The 19,179-nt window shown below is 44.6% G+C and overlaps 2 protein-coding genes across 4 annotated transcripts in view; one reads left to right on the forward strand and one right to left on the reverse strand.

Moving 5' to 3' along the window:
* ppp3ccb (protein phosphatase 3, catalytic subunit, gamma isozyme, b) overlaps positions 1-18,248 on the reverse strand; it is a 25,856-nt gene extending 7,608 nt beyond the window's left edge. For 2 of the 3 annotated variants that reach the window (XM_071472105.1, XM_071472104.1), the window contains exons 1-10: positions 17,650-18,248; positions 10,107-10,304; positions 8,793-8,917; positions 6,132-6,243; positions 5,817-5,962; positions 4,791-4,930; positions 2,961-3,038; positions 2,365-2,459; positions 2,127-2,252; positions 1,601-1,678 (exon numbers count right to left, since the gene is read on the reverse strand). In XM_071472105.1, the coding sequence (XP_071328206.1) occupies positions 1,601-1,678; positions 2,127-2,252; positions 2,365-2,459; positions 2,961-3,038; positions 4,791-4,930; positions 5,817-5,962; positions 6,132-6,243; positions 8,793-8,917; positions 10,107-10,304; positions 17,650-17,701 (1,150 nt within the window). In that variant the 5' untranslated portion in view covers positions 17,702-18,248. The remainder of the gene's footprint in view (positions 1-1,600; positions 1,679-2,126; positions 2,253-2,364; positions 2,460-2,960; positions 3,039-4,790; positions 4,931-5,816; positions 5,963-6,131; positions 6,244-8,792; positions 8,918-10,106; positions 10,305-17,649) is intronic. The other variant, XM_071472103.1, reaches the window with a different exon arrangement.
* The window catches only part of xpo7 (exportin 7), a 216,384-nt gene that overhangs the window by 53,044 nt on the left and 144,161 nt on the right, over positions 1-19,179 (forward strand). The gene's annotated exons all lie outside the window — the stretch shown is intronic.

Consider the following 19,179-nt stretch of genomic DNA (forward strand, 5'->3'; position numbering starts at 1 on the left):
TGAATTATTGATTTATCAGAACAAATGACTGAATCCACTCCTTGATATGAATATTATCATGTTATCACATCACATGTGGCCGTGTCCCTTTGTTTTCTGTACCATCATTGTTTCTGAATTACTGCTCAGCTGCGGCTGTGATCACTGAGCTGGTCACATATCAGCCTGTAACCAAACGCACAGCAAAATAAATTATTCATATTATTTTCTACCCAGCGTTGGACACAGACACATGGATGTGTTGTCTTTAAAAACACTGACATTGTTGTATGTGTGTAGTGTTTAACTTTATATTCTGTTATTTGATGTAAACTAACTTTTCATTTGGGAGAATGAAGTCATTTGCATATTCAAAAATGTGAATAATTTCACACCTTCAGACTCCAAACACATTGTTGTGATGAAAATATCAAATATCACCAAACTACTGTTCTGCAAACAGTGTGTGAGCGTCCTGTTCTGTGGGCAAGAGAGCGACCTGCAGGCTGGAGCGCGCCGGGTCTGGCAGCCGTCGCTCTCTGTGGATAAACATTGTTGTTGTGTTGTCATCGGCTTCACCATCACACTGACACAGTACAACTCCTTTTAACACCAGCACCACGCTGCAGCTTCCGTCAGGGTTTCACTTCCTCCTCAGGCCGTGCTCAGCTTGATTAATGATATTCAGTGTTTAAGACTCACTGTAGGTCGCCACGGCAACAAGCCAATTTTCACACCGATGGTTTTTTAAAGGTTTTATTCAGCTGTGTCTCCTCATCTACTGATCACTACCATTTGGCCTGAGATAGAGCTGCACATTTGACTGAACACATCAGTGACGCTTCCTCCTGACTGCTTGGTCAAAACTACAGTGAGCAGAACAAACAGGTGATTTTATCATCAAGTAGAATTAAATGATAAAATAAACTAATTAAGGAATAAGATCAAAAGGGGCAGAGGTGCTTTTACTCTTTAATACCTAAACCTAAAGGAAATACTTAAATACTGTGTCAGAATCTGTGTGAGAAACAGTTTTATGAACAGTTTAGTTGTAATCTTGTCCATGACACAAACCAACCACATCCTCTCTTTAACCAGAGGCTGGTCTCCTGGTCCGAGAGCCACAGACCAGTGTGTCTGTTTTTAGTGAGTCCTTCAGGGTTAGTTCAGTTTAACCTGCAGGACTTTGTGAAATTAGCTCTTCATGAGTGAAAACCAGTGTGTAGCATCTCTGACGTCGTCACTGTAGAAGCTCAGACAGACCAAAGTCTGATAACTGACAGGAGAGACTCTGTGACTGACAGATAACTGACACTGATGTGGTTTAACGTACGACTGTAGTTAAGGTTCCAGTGATGACGACGACTCTTCTTCTTCTTCTTCTTGGATCAATGAGACCTGATGAAAACTCCAACACTCACTGTCTGAACTGTTCAATCAGTCTGATCGTAGTGAGACGTGTGACGTTGGCTGGTTGTCTCAGCAGATAACTCACACCCACAAAGCACCTGAGGCTGCGACATCCTTCAAACTACACTGAACCTGAGTGGGATTGATGCTCGTGTATGGTCATTTCTAATGTTACTAACAAGTTGTGCCTGAGTCATGCACATCCTCTTACCCTCACATGTGTCGTCTCCCTCTGACATCAGCTCGTCATCTGAGCAGATGTTCAACACGTTCACCAGCATCTCCGTCACTGTGAAAACACAGACACACACCAGTGTCACGTTCATGTGCTGGTTTGATGTGTTTCAACTGAGACGAGGACGAGGACGCAGACACACCCGCCGCTGAGCGTCCAGCTTTTAAGAAGTGATGTCATCAGCAGGTTTCATTTGGATCGAGCTTTGGAAAAGTCTCCAGCTGTTCCCTCTGATCACATCTGTAACTTTCATTGTTGATTAACTGAACTATAAAATATTTCTTTACATTATTTTCATCAACCATCAATAAAAACAAGGAAAAGCATCAAATCCTCACGTTTAAAAACAGCAGTTTGTTTTATAATAAAGATTATTCAGTCATTGAACTGTTGCAGATTCATTTTGTATCTGTTGACTAAAAGATGAACTGAGTCATTGTTACAGTCTAAATGTGTCCACACACTGTGACAGACACACACCAGTCTGAGTGTGGACTCTCACCTTTCTCTCCGACGAAGGGCAGAGACCAGGTGAAGACGTCCATGAAGTTGGGCAGCCAGTAAGGGTGAGGGGAGCAGTTAAACTGCCGGATGTTCATCACATTGTTCTCATATTTCAGCACCGCCGCTGAGGACAGAACACACACACACAAACACACATCAACATTTCCTCTCTCCTGTTGCCAGGGCTTCAAGGTTTCCTACCTGTTGCCATGGTTTCCAGCCTTCACTTCTCTCACCTTTGTTATTGTACACATCCAGGTAGTTAGGAGCCGAGAAGATTGTAATTAAAGAGGGGAAACCTGTTGTCTGACTTTTCCTGTACATTCGATACCTGATGGACAGAAAAACACCGTCAGAGATCAGACTGAGAGAAAACGATAAAGACGAGATCAACTTTATTGATCCCTGGAGAGAAATTTAGAGAGCGAGGCTAGGGACACAGATACACAAGTTCAGAGACGTTACAGAGATGACACTAAAATATTTATTATGCTACTGCCCAGACCCCTCATATTTATCTTGTGACCCCTTTGGAGGGACCTGACCCCTGATTGGAAACCACAGCCTCAGACTCTATATGTGGTTTGTTCACAGCTGCTGTTCATTTAGTTTTAGTCGTGAAAATGATTTTTCATCATTGTTTTAGTTTCAGTCTGTCCAGATGTTTCTGGGACACAACAGATGTGTTACTCTGGTTCTGTTGTGTTTGTTTTTTGTGTTGTTGTCCCAAAGCTCAGAACCTAAGACAACCATCATAAGAAGAGGAGGAGAGGACAGAGACATGTCATCATGCTAACACAATAATCAGAGCTGAGACTGGAGGTGGACTCACCCTGCGTCCTGGGCTTCATGTGCTCGTATTACAGACAACAGGTTATTGTTCATCAAGAAGTCACATACTGCTGGGTAGCTGCAGACACACACACAGGTGAGTTAGTGCTGAACACGCCTGATGAAGAGTGGGTCCTCGTCACATGATCAGACCGACAGATCAGTTTGGAAAACAGAGACTGAGCTGCTTCCAGTCAACGACCCCCGAGTCTCGCTGTCACCTCTGTTGCCATGACGATTAAGAAGGCGGCTTAAACTCCAGAATAACAAGAGATGCTAAAAGTGCTAAAATTAGGGATTAATTAAGGTCAAGGCTTTTTACATAGGGGGAGTGAGTTTCTATCTGATCCTCACAGAGCTGCAGAGTCACTTCAGAAAGTTAAAATCACAGACACGGAGTGTTTGTGACCTGAGCCTGAACGTTTCATCTCCAAACAGCTGACTCACTGAGGAACCTGCAGCTCAGAGCGTCTCATGAAGAACTGTCACCGACTCCAGACAGGACCTCAGTCTCTTTACCTCACCAGTGGACCAGTCGTTTCTGATCTGAACAATATTAAACTGGCTCATTCAGTGTTCCCTGAACGCATCATCAGAGTGATGGTGTTGTACTGTTGTGTATGGTGTTGTTGTACTGTTGTGTATGGTGTTGATGCGCTGTTGTGTACGGTGTTGTTGCGCTGTTGTGTTGTTGCACTGTTGCGTTGTTGTGTATGGTGTTGTTGTACTGTTGTGTATGGTGTTGTTGCGCTGTTGTGTTGTTGTGTATGGTGTTGTTGTACTGTTGTGTATGGTGTTGTTGCGCTGTTGTGTTGTTGCACTGTTGCGTTGTTGTGTATGGTGTTGTTGCACTGTTGTGTTGTTGTGTACGGTGTTGTTGCACTGTTGTGTTTTATTGTTGCGTATTCATCAGTTTGTGTTAAAGCTTTGTGCAGCAACAGGCTGTAACAACAGGACCAAGGTATCTGTCAGACAGGTGAGTCTGGATCAGATTGACTGAATGATCGATTATTGATTGATTATTATTGATCAGCTGCTGTTACAGTTACAGCAGCTGTAGACGCCTGAATGACAGGAAACAGGAAGTTAACCAGTTCATACCATTGGTGCTGCTTGTGATCTGTCATCTTTGTTATAGAGGATCTTTGTTGATGCTTGACTTCGATGCTGATTCTTCACGATCACTGAACAAATTTACTTTACTTTAGTTTCAGTTTTCAGCTCGGTCTCTTTACTCAAACCTGTTCGTGTGGATAAACAGCCAATCACCAGCATTATTAGACCTTGGTCCAAGCATGCTGCATGCTGATTGGGTCACTGACGCTGATGAGATTTATTCAGTTACTCCTGAGGTATCCAATGACGAGGCATTTCTCGACTGTATCAAACCCATTCAGTCGGTCCATGAATGTGTCGCCGCTTGATACCAGCTCCACACAGACACACACAGCTGACGGTGACAGAGCGCTGTTACAGAAACACACTGACTAAGTATAATGTCTTAATGACTGTTTTAAATGTGCTGCTACTAAAACAAACTAATGCAGGATAAAGAGGCTTTGGAGCTGCAGCAGCTCTCACCTCCCTCTGACCTCCATGTGGAGTCAACACAGCACTTTCAGTACAAATATTAAGACAGAGCAGAGAATGCTAATATTTGTTTTCACTATCTGACAGCGGATTTAACCAGCGCTCACTTATCCACAGATAAGCCATTGTTTATAAAGGCTTTAATCAGCTTAGATTAACACAAAGAGCTGCTTTTTGCCTTTTTTATTTAAAAGCAAAAACGTTTCCAGCAGCGCCCAGAGTCCTGACTCTGTTGTTTTACCTGTAGAAGTAAGAGCAGCCTCGGACACTGTTGTGGCAGAAGTGTTCCTGGGTCTTTTCTGAGCCGTAGTCTTCCCCCGGGTCCGACCACAGCAGGTCACACATCGGCCCGAACGCGGGAGGCTCCTTAAACCGGTCCAGCTGCACACAGACACAGACAGGGAGGCGACCTGAGTCAGAACCAGAACCAGGCAGGCCTGAAACTCTAGTGATGTTGGTATTTACCATAGAAGAAGAAAATCAGTCAGCAGCTTTAAAACCTGCTGCTGAAAACTCTACAACTGTTTTTTATCAATTAACCTGCTCATTATTTTCTCGATCAGAGAAGAGGCAGCGCTCTGCAGTGATGCTCCTCAGAGTGGAACCAGAAACACATCACATCCATTCACCTGAAAACAACCACTAAGAAGTCTTTAATAATCTGTGTTAATTAACTCTAGTGATGCTGTTTAATGTCCACAGTCACACAATCATTAGACGACAAATATGATGCAGCTGCAGCTGTTGTTGTGTTGCTCTGGCCTGACCTGCGAAGTCATGATAATAATACCAATAATGATCATGATGCATAATTTATGGGGGATGTACTTCCCATATTCAGTCTGACAGTTGAGCATGTTGTGTAACTCTAGACAATTATTTCCACACATTATTTGTTTCTGCAGCTTCATCTTCTCTTCTCCTGCTGTCTGATCATGTTGTTCATTTTTCTCATCTCACTCAAAATCACTCTCATTTCAAAAGCTGCCTTTCTTCACTTTCATTTCAGAGTATTCATACTGTCAGGGAGTGTGTGTGTTTGGATGTTTAAAGAAACTGCCTGTTTGGCCAAACACAACTTTAAGGTTAATAAAGTTAATAAAGTTGTGTTCTATTCTAATTTTGCTGCCAGTCGTTCCCTGTGGACATCACTGATCTCAGTTCTCTCTCTGTGATGTTGTGTGTGAGAACTTCTCCTCCTTTGTATGAACATGTTAGTGAACCCAGCAGGTCGAGAGTCAGACGCAGCTGATCCTGCTTCAGTTACCTTCCGTATGTCGTCCAGACAGGTGACCTCAGGGCTCAGGCCTCCGTGCACACAGAGGAACTGCTGGTTGAGGAGAGCAGCCAGAGGCAGGCAGTCAAACGCTTCCATACAGGCGTCATACACACGCTCCGAGTACTTTATCTTACCTGGAGGACACACACCCACACCCACACCACACACACACACACACACACACACACACACACACACACACACACACACACACACAGACACACACAGTTTGTCTATGGCGGGGACTTTCAAAGACAAACACACACAGAAGGAACATTAGTGTGTCGCAGCAGCAGGACTTACACTCCTGTTTGAAGGTGAAGTACTCTGTGAGGTGCCGGCACTCGTGGTTGCCTCTGAGGAGGAAGAGGGTGTTGGGATGGTTGATCTTCAGAGCCCAGAGGAACAGGACGCACTGAGGGGACAAACACACAGGAGGAGACGGTCGATCCTCAGTGGACCATGATTCAATCAACTGGACGTCAGAATGAATGACAGACTCTTCGATCGGTGTGATCAGTGACCGATCACCTGGACGCTTCAAACACTGGACGACACGTCAGTAGTGTCGGCGTAGTGATATGAGACCAGAGATCATCTGATCTGTTGTCAAGACGACACAAAACCATCAGTTTTCAAGTCTCTGTTATTTTAATCACTGAGGAGTCAGCATCCTTTTTATTACACACTACTGGGGAACACATGATGAACACAGACCAATCACAGGCCAAATTGACATGTGTCCCTGAATGCATCACACATGAAGTGTCCAACAACCACTGATTTGTAGCTGATTTACACAACAACAACAACAACAACAACAACAACAGGCTCAGGCTACGTCCATCCATACTAACACACCTGAGAACAGATCACATGACCATTCAGTGCACTGAGCATGTGCAAGCTGGTGTAAACAGGAAGCAGATTGTCTCCTCTGCAGGTGGTTAGTTACAGGAACAGCAAATACAGAACTGAGCTGAACAACAGCTGCTGCAAAGACAACAAGGTCAGTAACACTTTCATTCATTATCCATGTTGTTTCACCACTGGTAGTCCAGGCTGATAAGAGCCAATCAGGAGCCACCGTGGGCGTCTACGTCATTGTTTCCAAAGGTCTTTGTTTGTGTCCGTCCAGACTACAAAACAACATGGAGTTTTAGACTAAAATGGGTCCAGCAGCGTTTCTGCAAGTCTCTGTTTTAGAGGCTGAAGACTCTGGAGGAGAGTGGACGGAGGAGGAAACAGAGAAGAAGAACGTAGTCGTGTGGACTGAAACTCACCGTGATGATCCAAAACATTATGACCATTCACATGTGACTGAAGCAAACGATGAATTAAGTCTTTTATTTTGGCGATTTTTTAATTCTGCTTCGGATCATTGCAGGAATCAGGTGCGAGGAGATAACTCTTGTTGTCAGGAACAGGAGCTGGTGAAGAACTGAAACAGAGTCTGACAGGCATCGGACTTCACTTCCAAACAAACCCATTCTGTTCAGCTGCCGCTCATTTACTCAGCCTCTCTGTGCTGCATCATACCACCTGTTTCATTTCAGTCTTTATTTTGATTTTCTGGAGGCGTCAACAATGAGCCAGATCTAACCAGCTGTTCATCCAAACGACACAGAGGAGGAGGGAGAATATGAAGAGGATGGCTTCACTGTGCACCCTGCAGAAAGTCTGTCAGTATCAGGTCATTAACTCTTTATCTCTCAGGTCTGCAGCTGCAGCTGATGGAGAAAGGTGGACAAATAGATCATGTTGTCCAGCCTGATCACCAAGTGTGAAAAAAAGTTCATCTCCACTTGGATTGTACATATGTGGACTCGGAGTTCCCAAACCTGCTGAAGCTGCAGTCTGCAGTGAAATAAGATGATCGAAATCAGCTGGAAAAAATTATAAAAACCACAAACAACATTCTCTTTGTGTTTATCAGATTTTTAAAACCACCAGTAAGTGATCAGTTTCCCTTCATGTTCAGTCAAACTCTGGGACTTTAAGTTACTGTAGGAACATAACTCAGAACTATGACTAAAGATTACTGTTTATAAAAAGGTGAATCAACATAACATTATTTTGTAGTCAGATATCTTCAGGATTAGTCGACAAACGTCTAAATCTTCCTCCAGATGTTCACTCATGAAATATCACTCTATCACTGCCATCAGCTGCTCTGCAGTGGAGAGAACAGCTAGCTGTGCTAATGCTAGGTGAGCAGTAACAACAGAGCAGTTCAGATAAAGGGAGCTGGAGGAGAGTCAGTCAGTCACATGGACACTGTAACCATGGTAACTGTACACAACAAAGATGGAAACAGCTGTAGCCTGAAAATTGTTCGAATGCATCAAAATTGAAAATGTATGATTACACTAAGACTCAAGTGTCACAGGTGGAAATTAAATCTAACAAAGATGAAAAGACTAAAATGTGACTAAAACTGGAGCCACAGTGAACAACGTGAAAACGTGGGACCAGTCGTCAGGTAGACTGAGGCTGCTCTAAATGAATCTAGTTCAACGGAGCCTCAGATATTTCAAAGGGTCTGTGGCCCTGTGGCCCCGCCTGAGCTGTGCAGAGCTCCAGGATATCCACTAATCCTAACAAGGAAGTATGACAGCAGCCAATAAAATGTCCTGCCATCCGTAGATGCACAAGAGTCCTCCCAGAAAACATAACCACTCCTTCCCTCACTTTGTTTAGGAAATGGGACACGGACCGAGCCCAGAGGCAACATGCAAGGCGTGTTTGTGCACATACACTGCTGTGTTTAAGTGGGGTGTGTGTGTGTGTGTGTGCATGGGTGGGGTGCTGAGTGTGGCAGTCAGGAGGGTGAGCAGACAGACAGAGTGCCTTTCATTTCCTTTGACTATTTAAAGATGCTCTGCTAAGCCGCGCGGGGCCGAGGCCGCCGCTCCAAATGTCAGATGAAATGACAGAAACACAAACATGGGAGCCGCCGCCTACCTCGATGCTGAAATACCCTCGGTCCACGTAGTCCCCGAGGAACAAGTAGCGGGTGCTGCTGGGGGACCCGCCCACCTCGAAAAGCTTCATCAGGTCAAAGAACTGGCCGTGGACGTCTCCACACACTGGACACAAAACACAAGTTAGTTTACGAGTGTGAATCTGCAGCCGGGTGAACGCATGAACCTTCAACCAGCTGTGATCACTCCTCTGATCCTGGTTATCTGAGCTTCATACGGAGGCTTCAACAAGGTCACATGAAAATGTATTTTTAAGAGACAATAAGGAATTTGTACTAAAATTGTATTTGTCACTATCTTTGGGCCTCTCCTCTGATTGGCTGACTGTTTTCTGAGTGATCCAATAAAAATGCAGCAGATTTCAGGTAAACACTCAGAGAAACCAAATCGTGCAAGGTTGTATGGTGGGTCCAGAGGGGCAGGGCTTGGAGTGGGGCTGAGGGCGGTTCACTGCTTCAATGTGACATCACAAAGCTCCATAAGTCCTGACGGCTGGTTTTAAGGCTCAGTTTCTGAATACAGACTGTGTGCATTTCTCTGTGGACTGAGGCTTTGATACTTTCACAGTATTAATATAGAACCTAGACCTGCTTTATAATCACAAACACATGGACATCTACCTTTAGACTGGATGGAGCTTTAATAAATCTTCTCTAATCTTTATCTTTTAGTAACAATGGATCAGATGAATGTGGGATGTGAAAGATGTTGCTCATCTCTGAGTAATAAGAAAATTGTCACTTTATACAATATGAGAACTGTATTAACAATTAATTGATGCTGATTCATTTTCAGTCTGCTTATTGATTAACAATGAAAGAATTTCAGACAAAACACGTGGATCAATACAAGCAGATTATAAAGACCTACTGTCCATCATCTGTGATGTATGATTGTGATGTGGATGTGGTGGATGTCAGGGTGTAAAAAAGATTTTCTAATAAAAACAAAAACAAATGATGTCAGCAAACAGAGTTTTAATGATGATAGAGTCAGAAGAAGAAAAGGAAAAAGACATGGAAACAATAGGTCAGAGAGGACAGAGCAGGAGGAGATAAAAATAGTCCGAGGGCACGAGGGTGGAGGGCTGGATACCTAAGCTAAGCCACATGTCAGGGAGGGCAGCTGTAGAAATAGACTGCTGCATCTGAGACAGGGCGGATCTGAGTTTCCAGAAAGCTCCGCCACACACAGACCGTCTTTGTCTCACTTTACTCGACACCACGTGACCTCAGTTCGGGGGAAAATCTGTGTCTGATACAAGATGATCCGAGCGTCAGGGTCGGGAGTTTACCTGTGATGGGGGCCTCCACTTCCAGCATGCACTTCTCCTGGCGGAGGATGCCGGCTCCCTCGTTGATGATCCGCAGAGCCGCCTCCTCCTCCAGGCGGCCCTCCTTCACCAGATGGGCCTTCAGCAGCTCCACGCTGGGCCTGCCATCCACATACAGGTCTTTGACCGTCAGGCGTGTACCGGGAGGATATGGCACCGCTGCAAACACACAGGAGACAGACGGTGAAACAGGCAGCTCCAACATGCACGCTCAGACAGATACAGCCGTTCTCTCTGAACACAGAAGGGACGCTCCGGCTTTTATAAACAATGGTTTCACAATGAGCACAGGAGATTCTCACAGTGTCAAACACAAAGAACAGTTCACACTGCAGCAGACACACAAACTACTGACCCTGGTTCAGTGAAATTCATCTGTGGACACAACTACACTTTCAGCCCAGGAGGAAAACGACACATCAGCTGCTCAAATAACAATAATTTTCACTCTGGATTCACCTGATTGGTTGTTTTTTTACATTTATTGATTAATCATCTGAACATTGTCAAAAAATACTGAAACGCATTTTTATTTCCCAGAATCCAACATGATGTCTGACAACCAGCAGCTACAAACCCAAAGATATTCAGCTGCACTGATCAGTCGATTTATTGATCCATTCATAGCTGATGATTATACAGAAGTTAAAGCCTTTAATCTATTTAATATGTAACACTTTTGTTATGTCAGTTAATGTAACTTCTGCACCACAGTCTGCTGCAGGAACACTGTATGTGCTGTGAGAGCACGTCGTCCTGCTCCAGTTTGTTTTTCTTCTTAAGGCTCCAGATTTTAACTTCAGAGTTTTATCTGTTGATCTCCATCAGAAGATATATCTGTGGTTTCAAGAACCAAAAACCATCTCAGTGTAGTTTTACATCTCCTCTCTCAGGCTTCTCTCTGGAGCTCTAGTAACAACAGGTCAGTCAGCCAATCAGAAGAGAGGATCTGAGACTCTCTTCTGATTGGCTGACTGTTTTCTGAGTGATCCAAACTGTCAGGTAAACACTCAGAGAAACCAAATCCTGCAAGATTGGATGGTGGGTCCAGGGGGGCGGGGCTTGGGGTGTGGCTGAGGGCAGTGGCTGCTTTGTTGTGACATCACAAAGTCCTGACGGCTGGTTTTAAGGCTCAGTGTCTGAATACAGGCTGTGTGCATTTCTCTGTGGACTGAGGCTTTGATACTTTCACAGTATTAATATAGAACCTAGACCTGATCTATAATCAAATTGTCTCCATTCAGCAGGAAAACATCTCTCTGTCTACAGGTCAGGCCAAGGGAGGAGCTGCTCCTTTGTGTCTGAATGTGGAGACACAGCTGACAACAGCCCACACTGTTTTAACAGTGATTCATTTCCAACTTGGACCTATTCCTGAGAGTCAGTGAAATCCCAGAGCTGTGCTGCCAACATTACATTTTTTTTTTTTTTTTAATTGTTTTTTTTTTTTTTTGCAATCAGATCAGCAACAGAAATTCCTGTGAAGACCATAACAGCATGTCAAGGCTCGACCTGAAGACAAAGGATAACAGTCTGGCAGCACAACCAGCCCCTGGAGGAAATACCACACAGCTTAATCCCTGGAAAACACCTTGATTACACACACAGACCTGGTGTCTGAAGGAAGAGGCTCTGCTGGAGCGAGTTTCATTTTGACTCATATAACTAACACACCTTAACAAGCTGGAGCTTCGTCTGCTTTGTGTGTGCTGGGGTCCACATTTACACTCAGCCAAAGATAGTTTAGTCCAGGAGGATGCACCACTCTATCATTTTTGAGAGGAACTGAGTTGTATCTTTTTGTTGTTCATAACTTCACAGTTATGAGTCCAGTTATGTCCTACTCAAGTTTTCTTTGGCCACAGTCCTGATCCCAGTCTTTTAATGTCGAGACTCCAAATCCAAACCAATGCATCAGCTTGTGCTTTGTAACTCTGTACTTGTCTAATACAGTAAATTATGGTTTTAATTGAATGATTTTCAATCTGAAATGTTCTAATCCTGGTTCACTTGTGTAAAGTGTTGTATAAATAAAGTTTATTCTAAGTTAATAAAAGCTGGGACAGTTTTTTTCTCTTATAAACTCAAATGGGATCAGTGTCATCTCACCAGCTGCTGTCACACAAAGCAAACACACCCCGGCCTGCTCTTCAGAGGACACCATCTTGTGTTGACACTCTCTCTCTCTCTCTCTCTCTCTCTCTCTCTCAGCCCAGTGGTCTAGTTTAGTGTGTAACTCTGAAACCAAACCAGGTCGCACACATTCAGCCAATCACATCAGAGCTCCTGAACTGGTTCATCACCAACATAAGGAAACCAGCTGGGCGCCAGACAGATGTGAGTCTGATCGGACGAGATCACCCAGCAGCCAACAACTGGGCGGCCGGTGTCGAGTTTCTGAAGAGGAAAACAAAACCACAGTTGTGAGAACGAGGCGTCACAGACCACTACAGGAAGTGGTATTCAAATAATCAACGACAGAGACGCACTGTTCCCGCCAGTGGCTGGAGGGACGGAGGAAAAGCTTCTTCATAACTGAGCTGAAACACACGTTGCATCAGCTTCCAGTGAAATCTTCAGCTTCAGTAGAGTCAGCTTCAAACGGGCCTGGAGGCTTCTCTGACTGTCAGAATCAGAACATTTTAACTCCACTGTTCAGTCCCACTTTGGTCTCTGTTTGTTGTTGAACTTTGTCCCTCTTGGCCACCGTACCCTGTGGCCAGGAGCCAGTCAAATATAAGCAAAACAAAGAGTGAATCAAACAGACACCTGCTTTGTTTCTTTTTCTGCTGCTCTGCACAAACCGGTGGCATCTACATGTTTCTGTGCACAGAATAAAACATCACAACTGACACTGATGTAAAATATAATCTGTGTTGTCAGCGGGGGGGGGCTGGCTAAGATGAAAAATAAGAAACACAGGACCATCCTGATCTGTGTGAGGACAGCTCTAAATACTACAATACCCACAGGCCTCGGTTGGTGTTACCATGGAGAAAAAAACAGTCAAAGATAAAAGCTAGAGGAAACTCAGCTGTGAGATAAGGCGTCGCCACGGTTACTGAATTCACCAGAATCTGAAATCAATGAAGTTAAAAGTTGAAGTTTTTTAAAATCAAACTGTATCCAAAACTCTGGGATTGGACGTCGTTTTTGCCCAAGTGCACCTTGGGAGTCGTAGCTGACTTGAGTTTTAACGTCCACAGTTGAACGACCTCTCCTGGGCTGAGCAGCCATGATGAGAGCTGGTGCAGAGGGAGGGGCCTCAACGCTTCCTATCTTATCACCTTTAGCACAGGAAACACAGGACCTTCCTTTACAAAAGGAATGAAGATAATGCTGTCCCACAATTCCTTGCAGTAGCAACATTTAAGCGAGGCACCATTGTAGTTCCACCACAGAGGACCCACATAAATCCAGAAACACCAGAGCAGTTGTTTCATGTTTGTGACACAATGCTGATCCTTGTCTGATCGACTGAGCTCCAAATCCATAAACACAGATTTATTCTCTTTAAACCCAGGAATCATGAAGAAGAAGCAGGTTGAATTTATAGTGAACATCATCATCATCATCATCATAACAAAATACTCCATAACTGTTTATTTTAATGGCTCAACTTTCTCTACTCGTCTATTTCTTTCATGTTATCTTGTTTCTCTGGTTAGTAAAGGAGTATTTCCTGTCCCTGTGTTATAAATAAAGTTGGTTTAAAAAAAGTCGAGGGGATTCTTCTCAGTGCCTACGACCTCCTCTACGACCTCCTGTCGTGGTTTGGAAAGGACATGACTCTGATCTACTCAGTAGACTGGCTTGTCGATGAGTTGATAATGTGTCCTACACAGTGTGAACTTTGTCCAGTTCACAGTATCAGTTGAGATTCTTGTGTCCTGAGTCAGAAAAAGGAAAAAAGCTGTAACATTTGAAATCCTGCAGTGAACCTGAAGAGGCCTTGTTGTCGCAGTAATTCAGTTACTGTCAGTCCGACAGCTTCATTAACAACACGTCTTCTCTTTATTAACAACACCACCCCGACACAGACGAGCAGAGCGTCGTCAGGAAACAGGACGGGGCCCGGGGCAGAGCTCCATCCTGGGGCCCACGACAGGACACTGAACCTGCTCCGTCCTCAGGTCCAGCTCCATCAATCATGCATGAGGACAGAATCATTACACATGCCAGGCAGCGCAAACGGACCAGCTGATTCGATTACCATCAGTAACTAAGCCAAAAGGCCAGAGCAGATCCATCGGTGTGTACAGACCAGAGGACACACACACACACGGACACACAAACAGCCCACTGAGCAGGTTCAACAGGATGCTGTGAGCTGCTGCAGTGTCAGTCATCAGGACTGTGCTTATCCTCCAATAATTAGCCAACTGACAGGAACTGAATGGAGCAGGGTTGATCCAGGGCTGCAGCTGGCAGAGAATCAATAAAAAATTAATTATCAAAGCAGTTATAGGTTAAGGTTCTTTTATTGTCTCCGATGGGGGAAACACGTCTCAGATTAAGAGAACTTCAGGATAAAACATGTTACAAAAGAACATGTGCAAACACGAGCCTGAGATTTGAAAACCAGAGAAAACCACTCGCTCTGACTTTTTGACTCAGGCTCCGTCCACACTGACAAACTCATCTCTTCTTCTGCGTGTCCTCCTCCGTCCACCCTCCTCCGCAGACCATCTCTGATACGGAGCTAAAAGTCTCGTCTGGACGGAGATCCAAATATTTGTCACATGTGAGGATCTGATGCTTCTCTCTGTGGGAAATTAGACTTAAATGTGTGTGTGTGTGTGTGTGTATGTGTTGGCTTCCTGACTGACCAGCAGCTTTAAGAAGGCAGGTTTAATGATGTGACTCTCTCCTGCAGCTTTACACTCCTAAGCCTTCCAGCCCACTGAGCCAATCATGCCTCTCCCCCTCTGCTTGCAGAATAACTATGTGACAATTAATCAATTATCAAAATCATCTTACTTTAATTGATTAGACTGAACATCTATGTTTTCACAGCAGCTGATGAACTGACTCCACCAAACTGTGACCTGATTAAGATTCTCATCCTTATTATTTTCTATTTCAGGGCTGCTCATTTCTAACATTTCTGATTAATCCAAATATGTAGACCCACATCACATGGAGCGAGCCAGGGGCCCCTGTGGCCCCTGTGGCCCCTGAGCAGTCGCCCACTTTCCCTGGTTTTTATCAACGAGCAGAGAAGTAAAAAAGTGTTGGAGAAAGAGCTGAAACGTTCTGATTCGTCCACTTCACACAGTGGCAGAATGAACACACACTGAAACCTACTGAGAAAAACACAAACACTTCCTGGATCACAAAGCTGCATCTACAACATGTTCATTTAATATTAATATAATCAGAATTGTTAAATAACATCTAGTTTAAAATCATGAAGAAGAACATGGTGAGATGATGATGTTTGGGGCTGATGAAGATGAGTTTATCTGACAGGGAACATCAGACCACAGAACCTCAGAAAGACTGAAGAACGATTCAGGCCGAGTGTGACTGATGAACAGAGAAGAATCAGCTGATGAATCCACACTAATGTGGGACTCACGGCTGCAGCTAACACTCATCTTCATCACTGACGGATGGTTTTGTTGATGAAGTGTCCTAATGGTGGAGAATGAATGGCGGCTCAGAGATGTGCAGTTCACACTGATCGGAGACAAAGAAAAGCTGTGAATCCTCACGTTTGAGAAGCTGAAGATGTTTATGCAAATTTTTATGCATAAACATTTACTCAACAATTCATCAATTAATATGGCAACACTTTTATTACACTTCAATTAGCAGTATATTATTATGCAGAACTGGTTTGTGACAGACTAATGTAGTTTAACAGGATGTAAGACCATTTTAAGTGTTTATTAATGTTCAGTGTTTTATTCTACATATTTCATATTTTCACATTGTGTTTTACTGTGTTGTGCTTTATTTCTGTTATATATCTGTTTATCCAGCAGCCTCCACTGCTGAGTGTCCACAGCAGGAGGTGGAGCCGTTAATAAATACATTAACAGACTCTGGTTTTAAAGTGTTTATTACACAACCTTATTATAACAATTATTGTCATTACCAACTAAACTGCATATCATCAATCGATTCACTGTTTCTGAACGGACAAATGACTGAATCGATTAATCAATTATCAAAGTGTTTACTGATTAATTTCCTGTCGATCGACTAGCTGGTTAAATTGACTAATAAATCAACTGAAAAATAATGTGCAGCACCAATGACAGTGACGATCACTGTTGGCTGCAGCACGGACGGAGAGAAAAGGCTTCAGGGATGAGGACTCTGTTAAACTTGGACTGATCGGATCACGAGGAAAACTGAAGGTCTACTGAAGCATCGCCTGTTGTAAGAGAGTCATTTTCCAAAAACAGCTGAAGGAAAAGGGAGGTTGTCTTATACTCAGGCCAAAACACACACACACACACACACACACACACACACACACACACACACACACACACACACACACACACACACACACACACCTCCTGCAGTCAGTCACCAACACTGCAGCACTGGATTTACATCCATAACCACGAAATGTCTTAATTGAAGTTATTTTTACATGAACAAATGTCTGATCTCCCTGGTGCAGCCTCCTCAGTGAGGTTCTCTGCTGTTTTCTTGGTGTTTTACTGCAGTAAATCCAACATCTTTGGGTTTTTAACGGTGGGTTGAATAAAACGAGGCATCTGAAGAAGTCACCTTGAACTCTGGGAAATATAAATACACATTTTAATATTTTCTGACACTGGTGGAGATTTTTCACTGTTTACTGACATCTGATCCACTGATAGACTAATCGATAAGGACTAATCCATCCTGAAAATGAGCGTTAGCTGCCTGGAAGACTTGTATCTGGGGTGAACTGTTTGACAGTTGCTCTGATAAAGTGTCTCTGGTCTTTAACAAGTCATTTTCTTGAAAACAGCTGTCGGTAAAGGGGGGTCGCCACACGCCTCCTGCATCCAGCCACCAGCACTGCAGCGCTGCATCCACACTCACAGCCACAAAGTGTTTCATCACACGACGGAAGCTGCCGCAGAGACCCACATTCCTCCAGGACACCGCGGGGGTTCGTTCACCGGCAGCAGCCGGGGGTCCGGGGCGGCGGACTCACCCGTGCCCCGACCCTGAGCTGCATGTGTCGGCTAACAGTTGGATGTCAAACGCTGACATCTGGCACTCCGGACAGCTAAGCTACAAAGCTAACTCATTAGCTGCCGCTGCATTGATTAACTTGCATAACCCGGCTCCCTCTTCCCCATGACGGGCAGAGGCGGTAGCAAGCACCGTGAACCACCGGGCTCCGCGAACAAATAAACCCGAGTAAATGAGCTGTTACCGGGGCTGACTTGACGTCCAGCGGCGCGTTGAGCTGCACATTTAGCCAACTAGCTCAGCCCCCGTTAACTTCCTGCACCCGACCACACAAAATACAGAAATAAATGTCACGTACCTTTGATGGGTCGCTCAATGGTGGAGAGTTTGTTTTGGTCTTTCGCCGACATCCTCCCTCCTGGTGGGCTGCGGGCCGGAAAATTTACTCGATCCCGAACTAAACTTGATAAATTCCTGACTAGCTAGCTAGCTAGCTGGAGTGAGCTAGCCGCGCTAGCTAGCTGAGTGCGAGCGGCGGCAGCGCTTCAGTCCGCAGACAGGACAGCCGAGCCGAGCCGAGCCGAGCCGAGCCGGGCTGGACTGGACCTGACGGGGGAAGGGAGAAGGGGGGAGATCTGTTTAACCGACGAATTAAAGCTGTTCCTCTGCCCTCTGGTCCGCGGTGCAGTGATGCCAAGCCGCTGTCAGAGTGTGTCAGCCGGATGGGTCCAGGAAACGGCCCGGGCGCCGCCGATCACTGGCTGCGGGAGCACCGAGCAGAGCGGCAGATCATATCCCGACTTTATCCCTTTATTCTCGGACGAGCTGCATCTGTTACAGGCCGCTGGGCTTTGGTTTTTTTCGTCGTGATCCGATGTGTCGTCCAGACCCTCTGTCGGATTACAATAATCCGCCGCAAGCGGATTTCCTACAACATGGCTCGACGCGGGGGGGTGTGGGTAGTGTAGTATTAATGTGATGTTAATGCGACGCCTTCACGGTCCTGCGCGTTCACGGTCCGACGCGTTCACGGTCCGATGAGCCCCAGAAAAACCACAGTTTCGCTGCAGCGGTGTAATTTACTGACAAAGTACCCGCGGTGTTAGATGTACTTAGACCATTACTTCAGTAAAAGTACTTCATGTGGTTTAAGTATCACTTTAAGAGGTACTTCATGCTAACAGCTCTGTCATGCTGGGCCCCACCCAGACACTGTTTTAGCCTGTCACATGTCAAAGTGGTTGGAAACCACTGACTTCATCTTAATTAAGTCTTAAACTGGAAAGTAGAACCAAACGTGTCTAATAGATGTGGTGGAGTAGAAGTAGAGAGTAGAATAAAACTAAAATACTAAAGTGAAGTTGAGATACTTCCCAGCCATGCGTCAGTACAGTGGCCTTCTTGGCTTCCCCCCATTAGAGCGTGAGACCTGAAGCAGACGCCGCTGCACTGACTCTGTTGTGCTTTGTGAAGAGTGGAGCTGCAGCTTCAGCCTGCTCCCTTTCAAACGTCTGTATGTCGTTGTGTCGTTTTGTCTTCTTGAGTACCGGCCTTATTTCCCGTCCCTTTTTTATCTTAATGTCTTTGTTACTGAATGAAGTGCAAATATAAATAAATGCACACATTAAAGACACCAGTAACCAGTGGAATAAGATGGAATGAGACATTTCTAGATTAAGATCTTGTTTTGTGTGGGCACTGAAAAAAATCCTGACACTGTTATCAGACTATGATTATGATCATTTCAACTACGCCAAACTCCACTGCCTTAATGTACAATTTGAAGTTGCCTTGAGTTCCAGTAAGTGCAAAAGGGTTTGTTATGTAATAAAAACAGGTTCTTCACCCGAACCCTCCAATCTGACTAAAACACATTTAACAGCATTTT

The sequence above is a fragment of the Trachinotus anak genome, unplaced genomic scaffold (assembly GCF_046630095.1).
Source record: "Trachinotus anak isolate AG129_WGS33_773 ecotype Australia unplaced genomic scaffold, CSIRO_AGI_Tana_v1 ptg000035l, whole genome shotgun sequence".
NCBI classification, from domain to species: Eukaryota; Metazoa; Chordata; class Actinopteri; order Carangiformes; family Carangidae; genus Trachinotus; species Trachinotus anak.